Source organism: Triticum dicoccoides, chromosome 4A, assembly GCF_002162155.2.
Source record: "Triticum dicoccoides isolate Atlit2015 ecotype Zavitan chromosome 4A, WEW_v2.0, whole genome shotgun sequence".
Classification (NCBI taxonomy): domain Eukaryota; kingdom Viridiplantae; phylum Streptophyta; class Magnoliopsida; order Poales; family Poaceae; genus Triticum; species Triticum dicoccoides.
The window spans coordinates 550,380,471-550,389,503 of record NC_041386.1 but is presented as its reverse complement, the minus strand read 5'-3'; the positions used below and the strand labels follow the sequence as shown (position 1 = coordinate 550,389,503).

The 9,033-nt window shown below is 45.2% G+C and overlaps 2 protein-coding genes across 5 annotated transcripts; one reads left to right on the top strand and one right to left on the bottom strand.

Annotated features, from left to right (window-relative positions):
- The first annotated feature begins 401 nt into the window (after nt 1-401).
- Nucleotides 402-4,299, top strand: LOC119286694. 4 transcript variants are annotated; one of them, XR_005140623.1, is made up of 4 exons: nt 402-604; nt 688-823; nt 2,047-2,116; nt 3,837-4,299. XR_005140623.1 is itself a non-coding variant. In XM_037566130.1 (4 exons), the coding sequence occupies exons 1-3, from the start codon at nt 450-452 to the stop codon at nt 2,067-2,069; spliced, it is 276 nt and encodes a 91-aa protein (XP_037422027.1). In that variant the 5' UTR covers nt 402-449; the 3' UTR covers nt 2,070-2,116; nt 3,837-4,299. The 4 variants fall into 4 exon arrangements, 3 of the variants coding, with proteins under 3 accessions (XP_037422027.1, XP_037422028.1, XP_037422026.1); XM_037566130.1 differs by having other exon boundaries at nt 688-785; XM_037566131.1 differs by lacking the exon at nt 2,047-2,116 and having other exon boundaries at nt 688-785.
- Nucleotides 4,300-4,547: 248 nt separating this feature from the next.
- LOC119289114 (B3 domain-containing protein Os03g0622200-like) lies at nt 4,548-6,243 on the bottom strand. Its single transcript, XM_037568530.1, has 4 exons — nt 6,079-6,243; nt 5,487-5,943; nt 5,159-5,370; nt 4,548-5,029 (listed from the first exon to the last, which is right to left on the bottom strand). The coding sequence occupies exons 1-4, from the start codon at nt 6,202-6,204 to the stop codon at nt 4,754-4,756; spliced, it is 1,071 nt and encodes a 356-aa protein (XP_037424427.1). The 5' UTR covers nt 6,205-6,243; the 3' UTR covers nt 4,548-4,753.
- Between the last annotated feature and the right edge of the window lie 2,790 nt (nt 6,244-9,033).

Below are 9,033 nucleotides of genomic sequence, written 5' to 3'. Positions count from 1 at the left end.
CTAAAATAGAAGGTTAACAATTTTTTGAATACAATACATGATTAACTTTTTATGAATACATGGTCAAGATTTTTTTATACACAGTTAACATTTTCAAATGATTGATTATCATTTTAAAAATACTTGTTTAATTTGTTTTCAAATATTTGATTAAAAAATTAAATACATGATCAACTTTCTTTCATACCCATTGTATTTTTTATTCATTTTTTCTATACATGAAAGACATTTTCTATATACACATTTAATGTGAAAAACACATTTTTTAGCGGTATGTGAAAAAAACATAGAAAGGAGGCCGTGGCCTCCCGCGCCTGGCCGGGCCATCTGGGGTAGATGGGCCAGAAGCCCAGAACTGCACCATTTTTGTAAAACCCTAAACCTCGCCATTTCTAGTTCCCCACCACGACACCATCGCCGTCCACACCTTCTCCGACGAAACCCTAGCGATGGCGTTCCGCGGCGCAGCCTCCCGCTCCTTCCTCGCCGCCGTCCGCGGCCGCACCGCCTCCACTGTCCCGCGCGTACGCGCGGCCCCCATTCCCGCCGCCCTTCCCCGTCGCATCCCTGCCTCGGCGCCCTCCTCCCCTCTCGCCGCCGCAAGGTAGTCGGGACGAAATGCCTCCCCGATACGCGAGAAATCGGTGATGTGATGTGACTGTAACAAGTGGTCTTAATCCGATGCAGGCCATTGGCGGCGTTGATGGGGTCGCCGGCGTTGGTTGCCGCAAGGCTGACGGGGCACTGCGCGGCGAGCGCGCGGGCGTGCTGTGAGCTCTCCCAGGGTACCCTCTTCTGCCGCACTTGTCAGGATCGCTAACAAGTTAGTTATCATGAAAACATCGTACCTGCCTGCATCACAAGCTGCCCCTTTAACATTCTAGATGCATAATTATTTTTGGGGAACGAAATAATGTTTTTGCAATCATTACTTGCGTGATGCTTTGATATGTGTGCATTGGGAGGATTGCTACCATGGCTTGAAATTTCTCCTGGTCGGAGGGTTGTGGTCTGCGGACCATTGTTTTCCGTTATTTGCTCTATCACTGCAATGGCGCATTTTGGTACTAATAGGTTTTAATATGGAAGTATGCATATGTACAGTGTGATTTGTATTTGAGTATGTCATGTTGAGTTGAAATTGCTTGATGACTATAGTCATGATAATAATATAATTCAGTGTTGGAATTATTTGGAAATGTTTTTTCGTACTGAATTCAAGGGGTTAAAATGCATGATGCGTTTGTCCACATAATGTATGAATTGTATCTGTTGCGGTGTTGTTTGGACACTCATTACTAACCTCTAGGAACCATCTTGATCAGAAGCATATCCTTGCATGTGAAATGTTATTTGGCTGGATTATGTGGGTTAGCTTATTGCACATTAGTCTAGCTCAATCCTTGGTTGGGGCGATTAGAAGGCTTTGGCCAGGTTAACATAAGTACATAACTACCTTACATCATAATAAACCTTGGTCATTATTTACTTTGAAATGCGAAATGGTATTTGTCTGGATTATGTGCGTTAGCTTTTTGACGATTAGGCTAGCTTAATCTTTGGGTAGGGTGGTTAGAAGACTTTGGCGGGGTTGACTTTGGCGGTCATAATCCATTGCAAACCTAAATTACCCTTAGATTTGTGCTTATCCAATTTTTCATCGGACAGACTTCAGTTGGTCGCGTGTGTGCTGTTTGTTCCCTGAAGTGTGCCAAATTGTTTTCCTTGTTTTTTCGTGGTGCTGTTTGTGCGCAACGATGTTTGTGGACTGGACGATGGGTTGGCGCCTAGCACCTAACCGGATAATACCCGGGTTCTCAGGCTAGGCTTCCACCTTTAGAACAGTGGTATGGTCTACTGATGGCTTATAGGATGAAAAATGATTTCCTCGCTAAGGATTTTATCATTAAGTGACATAATAGGCATTGCAGTGGAGAATTGTGTTTGCATGATGATATATCCAACTATCCATTGTTTGCTCTTTTGATGAATTTATATTGCAGCAATACAACTAATATAAGGGCATACGAAATTGGGATTTGATAGGGAAAAATGGGGAAGATGGTTGACGCAGAGGACAGCCAGAATAATTTTGGCACCCATTGCGTCAAATAATGTAGGTCTCTCTATTCCCATGACTGTTTTTGTTAGCAAGAAAATAAAGGAATTGTGTAGCAAGGACCATCAGAGATTAAGAGTCGAAAACATCTGAGTTAGTTGCCGGTGTGCTGACTCATGAACTAGTTGCAACACGAGTAGTTGAGGTTTCAGTTGGAAGCCAAAAAAAGATTCATAGACTAGTCTCGTGGTTAATCATTACTAGTTGAGCGACTCTTAATCATTGTTAAGGATAACCATGAAATAGTTTATAGTTATGTAAGGATTGTTAAATTACAGGGTAAACATACCAGAGGGGATGGCCAAGCACCAATGGCTTCTCCCGAGGGAGAGGAAATTTTGCACCTGACCTGTAGAAAATAGCAAGGAAAAAAGCGGTAGGCGTCAATTGTGCATCTTGCCACTGCCTAGCGTGCATCTCGCCTAAGCGCATGCTTAGGCATGCTTATGTGCACACCTAGCACAATTAAGCACTTGGTGTTCTGTTGTGCCTAGGCACACTTCTTCCCTGAAAATTGTTTGTTTGGAAGGGAGGGAGGTTCTTAAATGGAACCCTGGTATTAATGCGCATAGAACATGAATAGAAACTATAATATGATGGAAAATGTATAACCAAAAATGGAAATAGCAAACCGGGATAGACTGGTAATCATGCGCTTGGTCTGATAAATCTCTGAAATCTGCTTTAAATTCTTGCAGACAGTACATATGGATGTTTGGCTTATGTCTCAAGATCCTGAATGTAAATTATCACTTAAGTGGTCCACTGTGCCAAAATGCTAACCATTCTATTAGTGCATTGGCTCTCACATTAGATTTCATTTCATCTTTCATATTGAACTATGTCCTCATGTACATTATGAATGTGCACCAGGCCCCAATTCTTCCGCACTGCTCTTTGGATTATGTTAGACTGTAAAAATGTGCAAAAAACTCCTTTTTTAACTAATCTCCACATAAAGTAGTAAATAACAGTGAATTGTGAAATTTTTTATTTGAGGATTTCTGTGGTTGGGCTGTTAGAAAATGGAGATGATGAATGACACGTGAGCGACCAATTTAAAGCATGTTGAAGGTGGTGATGTTGAAGCAGTGTACTTCTGCTATTTTGTCAATCTTGTGTCTGTAAGAAATGGTTAATGTGAATTGAATAGCCACGACGAAATAAAGAGCTGTATAACTAGACGTGGTTATGAAAATTATAGCTTTTAATTTTATGTACTGCCTCATGTTCTGTGTTTGTGATGTGGGACATCTGTTCCGTTGGCAGTATTTGCTATTATGTGAAATTCAAAATCATTCTGAGTTTTCACATATTCATTTCCAAATTATCTTCTGTTCTGTTATCCTCTTTCCGGCTTGAAATAGTCAGATATAGTAGAAAAGCTGCGTCATAACTTTCATGGTTAGGGGGTGCTATCTTTTAAATATGACGATTTGACAACGGAAACCAATAATCTTTCAAGCCAAGGTTTTCCAGTTCTGTTTATTCCAAGAATGCAGATAAACTAGATCTTATGTTACTGTCAAGTATTCTTAGTTAGAATTTTATTTCCTGCTAGTATGTGCTATGATTTTGAGTCCCTAGCATGTTCTAACCTCCTTTGATTTGAATAAAATGCGCCGACCTATCTAAAAATTACCCTTTTATCTTGTACTGCCTATATTTTGTATGATTTTCATGTCGAACCTACCTGGCATGCAACCTTGTTTTGCAGGTACTTAAAGGACGAGTTGCTGCCCTTCGCAAGGATACAACAGTTCTTTTGGGTGCATCTCCTTGGAAGCTCTTCTGGGTTCAGTTCCTTTTCCTGGATTCTGCAAAGTTAAAAAACTCCCCACTGCCGGTGCTAGTTTTTGTCTCCTAGACAAACGGACATTCTACTTGATATTTTTATATATGAATAACGTCCTTTTGATCAGCACATGTCTCATTGGATGGTTCTTGTTTGCGAGGCATGTTGAAATCTTTAATTCGTAATCGGTATCATGCTGTTTCTCTATGAGTCTACACTCGCAGCGAATTTGCAAGTGGGAGTTCAGTGGAATCAAAGAAAGCCCACATGTGATTGTCGATATATTATCGTTATTGATAGCCAAACTGTAGATTGTGTTGTGTCTTCAACCGTTTAAATTTATGAATCTAAAATTTCCGTTTGTATAATTTATAAATAGCTGGTATTGACATGTTTGTAATCATTTTCCTTGTTACTATATCCTTTTCCCTTATCAAGTACTCCCTCCATTCCAAAATAGATGACTCAACTATATCCTTTTCCCTTTTCCCTTTTCCCTTATCAAGTACTCCCTCCGTTCCAAAATAGATGACTCAACTTTGTACTAACTTTAACACAAAGTTGGATCATCTATTTTGAAACGGAGGGAGTATGGTTTTCTCATGTTTCCACAGTTAAGGGGACTCAGTGACATCTTTGTCCTATAGGTTAACAGCAAGCTTCTTCCATGCACCTGCATACCGTTTTACATAGATAAAAGTGAACTTGGGACATACACCGTAGGAGGTATGAAATACATCACAGCTTGTATCACCAGCCTCTATTATTATTCCAGTGACACAGCTGTAAGTTCTATGGGTACAGTCGAGCACATAAGTTCACACAGGCAGAGATCAGGTTCAGCGCACCAGGACGAAGCGGCCGTGCAGCCTCCGCAGGACGTGAACGTTGGCCGCTGGTCGCCGCGCACCCTCCATGAACTCAAAAATGCAGACGTCGTGTGCAAGGAGGCCATTGTCGCGGGCGAAGTCGCGCCACCCGCGTCCGCAGAAGCCCCGGCAGTTGTCTCCGCTTGTGTAGCGGACGTGCCACCCCCCTTTCCCGCCGGCTCTCCGCAGAATGATCTCTCTGCCGATCCCTCCCAGGTACTTACCTGCAAAATCCGAGGACACGCCCTGCGGATGGAAGCAACACAGCGCGATCCGAACAAAGCTTAGCATTCCGCTCTTAACACCGCATTTGCTGAATATATTGGCATTGCAATCTGCAACCTTGGTCTGGGTTTCAGAAGGAAGGTCACTTACCACAATGCTGGTCCGGGTGGTGCCACGGACATGGCTCGCGTGCATCACATTCACGAACACCGGGTTCCTCGGCTCGACCGGGACAGGGATGCTTGATATCTCCTCCTTGTCTTCCTCTGTCAGATGGAACTCGCTCACGGGCCCATTCTTGCAGAAGTAATACCTATTCTTGGCAGCCGCCCCACCATGATTCATATCAACATCTCCATGGTCTGCAGCAGGCTCAACAGATAAATGCATAACATGCATCTTACAACATTAGTTGCACATAAATTTCCAACTGGTGCATTCGAATTAGTACCGTATGGCATGCCTATATCATGTTTACCTGCCCGGGCAATGCTCTTGCCGGTGCCTCTGTAGAGTGTCATCTCCAGGCCAGCACCGTCGCCTTTCGCCGGTGAAGGCGGATGCGGTGCGCGTTCTTCAGCCTTGTTGGAAGCGTGGTAGCCGCATCGGCGACCTTTAGCTCTGGCAGAGTTCTCTGCTATGTCATTGTCATCACAGCCACGACGTTTGACGGGGCGAGGAGACGGTGGTTTCTGGCAGCCGGCCGAGTCGAACATCAGGACATCAAAGGAGGACGCTCCACTGTATCTGAAGAGCAGGCGGTCTCCTTCCCCGATGCCGTGGTCATCGACAAACTCCTTCCACCCAGACCGGAGGACTACTTCGTCGGTGTCGCCGGCTACTTCGATGCTCCAAGATTTGCCACTATGGGGCTTCAGATTGATGACCTCAGAGATGCGCCCGTTGAAGTTCTTTGCAAACCTACCAGGTAAGCTCTACAGGAAGAACAGCTAGTATCATGAACATAATGATGATATAAATCGAGATCCACACTTGAGTTTACAAAGGCAATATAAGCAAATGCAAGGAGAAAGCTCTGCAGTGAGGGAGGCAGACGGAAGATTCCTGACCATGCTTTGGGCGAAGTCCCCAGCCATGAGCTTGAAGAAGTGCTTGTTCTCATCAGCCATGTGGCTCCAGTAGCAATGCTCTTGCCACTCCGCGCACCGCTCGCAGTTCTTGCCCATCTTCTGCATCTGGGAGGGTATCTGGGAAGATCACAGAGGATGGAGGTGTGCAGTCAGAGATGAGAACCCACCTGGTGTTCTGATAGCACAGACGGTGCTTCCTATGGGCACTGGACTCTGGAATGCACTACGGCATGTCGGCACACTACTCACTCTAGTCTAAGGCAATGTGTAGACCAGCTGACAGGGTGACACGTTGCTAGGCAGGGTAACAACTGTCGGAAGGTCGTTTCTTCACCTGTCTGTTCGTATCGGAAACGAAAATGCAACCAGGATTATTACAAAAAATTATTAGAAGCATCTACACCAGTATTGAGACGAGCTTAGAACAAACAAAAAAGGAGTTTTCACACATTACCATACTGTATTTTTGCCTGTCAAATTAATTTTTATGCCTAGACAAAGGAAAATGTTTAAAATCAGTCCGATGATTTGTTGGTTTCATCATCCGCGTCCACTGCCGTTCGATCGCTGTGGGGCGAAGCCTCTCTCTGTGCCCACGCGAAGCTGCCCATCTATCTGATTCTGACCGCACAGCCGTTGTAGTGGCTAGATGCACACCTAAAGCTAAGTGGTCCCAGCAACTGTTTAACAATTCCATTCCGTTTCTACTTTCTCACGTGGTGTTTACCCGCGTAGCTACGCATGTACGTGATGAAGTATTCTCAAGAGGAAACACGTAGCAAGTAGCAAACAAAGATTCCAGAACACCATATTCTTGACTGTGGGTGTTTGTTAGATTTGCTACTAGCAAGCTCATGGTGTCATGGTTGCTTGGATAATGCTTAGGGTAGTGTTCTTGACGCCTTCACCGCCGCCGCCGTCGTCGAAGCATAGAACCATCGCATCATCATCGGAGCAGCCGGGCTGCCGTTATAGCGTCGACGAAACAGTCGTGACATCATCACAACATTGTCGTAGCAGGGTAGCATGTTGTCGCAACATCGTCGAAGCAACTAGGCCTTCGTGTGCCTTCATCATAGCATCACCGCGGTTGTCGAAGCACGCGGTCGCAGCATCGCCATGACCGTTCCGCGGTTCGTTGCAGTATTGTCGCGGCTGTTGAAGCATGTCGTTGCAACATCATCGAAGCATCTGGGTTGCCATTGTAGCATCACCACAGCTACCGAAGCACCCACTGTCCTCGTCGAAGTACGTGGTCGCAGCATCGTCGTGACCGTTCAAAGCATGTTGTCATTGCGGTTTGTTGCAGCATTGTCGCGGCTACTGAAACTTGCCGATGCAACATCATCGAAACAGTCGGGTTGCCATCATAGCATCACCACGGCTACCAAAGCACCCATCGTTGTCGTCAAAGCAGGCCGTCACAACATCATTGAAGCAGACAGGTTGCCGTTATAACATTGCCGTGACAGTTAAATTACACCGCGGCCGTCAAAGCTTGTCATCCCAACATCACCGAGGCAGCCGGGTATTGTCGCAACATCACCGCGGCCGTCGAAGCATGCCGTCGTGCGACCGCCGCAGCCATGCCTCACACTACGCCCGCAAACAGCCGAGACCACCCTGGTCTTTTTGAAGCAGCTTATGTCGTGAGAATGGATGACTTTGCTTTTTTTAGGGAAGGTACTTACCTGAACTAGAAGCACCTCGCTGGGTCACATGTGCGTTGCAACAATAACCTTCTCTACCCACAAAAAAATAACAATAACCTTCTCTGGAGTCGCTGTTGCGCATGCCATTAGTCAAACTAGTCGGGGTGGGATAGACATGTGAAAGCGGCTCCCGTGATCAGCTAAGAGAAGAAATAAATTAAAGCGTGGAATCAAGTGGATCGTACGGCTTACAGGACATGCTGGACCAACCATCGGGTGGCTAGCGACCCGGCTGATCCCACGCGCGGATCAGCCGGATGACGCCTAGCATCTGCCCTAGACAAATTGTGTTGAATTATAGATGTGTCTTGGGTTTATATAAACAATAATTTCTGGTTAATTTCTAAGGCTCAAGTGAGCCGTCATGTCATGGTGGGAAGTTCAGTATTATACCATCATTGAAGGAGAGTTGAGACCTTTATAAAAGATTCTCTTCTATATGCTATTAAACCTTGAGAAGAAGATTTAAAAAAAACGTGATACACGTGCGCTCCTAATCCGCCGCTTGCCTCATTTGCGTTGTGTTTCGTGAACGAGACGAGCTCAAACCTACATCATGTGTGCATTTCATTTTAGCTGGTCAAGAACAGTTAATTAAGTAGAGATTACTTATGAGTCACTAATGGAATTGCTATTGTCCGAAACGTTAGGCCGTATGCTGTTTGGGGACTGGTCGTGGGCCTAAGCCCAGGCCCAAGACTCTCTACCCCTAGCGCACTCGGTTCCTTCTTGTAACAACCCTAGACGCCACTTTATTGTTTCACCCACTGTTGTTGTTTCCTTCCCATCACGTCTCCCGCGTGCACTGTCGTTCGAGAGAGCAGGCCTCTAGAACTTCGTCCTTGCAATCCTGCACCAGTAGGAGGGCGATAAGGTTTTTCGAGAGTGTCTCAGTATGACTGCTCCGTGTTCGTCTTCCTCCTCCTCCTTTGCTTCGACTACTTCACCGACACCAATCCAATGGCCGGCGCCACCGCCAAGAAGGCTGTGGAGGAAGTGGAAGCCGTTGCCGTGGCCTTAGCCTGGCCTACTAGAGGGTATGATCTGTTCATCCGCTATTTACTCATGCATGTGTTAGATGTATTTATTGTGTTCGTAGATGTTTTTGGTTCTATGTTCGATACGCCCTCACATGTTTAGATATCGATATGAGCTCCATATTGTTATTGCTAGCCTCATGATTTATTTGTGGATTAAATTAATCAAAAAAGTGGTAATATAT

Coding starts and splice junctions, on each gene's coding strand:
- LOC119289114 (XM_037568530.1), bottom strand. CDS start 6,204: ATGCAGAAGATGGGCAAGAACTGCGAGCGGTGCGCGGAGTGGCAAGAG. Junction 5,944..6,078: donor GGGACTTCGCCCAAAGCATG/GTCAGGAATCTT, acceptor TTCTTCCTGTAG/AGCTTACCTGGTAGGTTTGC. Junction 5,030..5,158: donor CCACCCGGACCAGCATTGTG/GTAAGTGACCTT, acceptor TTCCATCCGCAG/GGCGTGTCCTCGGATTTTGC.
- LOC119286694 (XM_037566129.1), top strand. CDS start 450: ATGGCGTTCCGCGGCGCAGCCTCCCGCTCCTTCCTCGCCGCCGTCCGC. Junction 605..687: donor TCCCCTCTCGCCGCCGCAAG/GTAGTCGGGACG, acceptor AATCCGATGCAG/GCCATTGGCGGCGTTGATGG.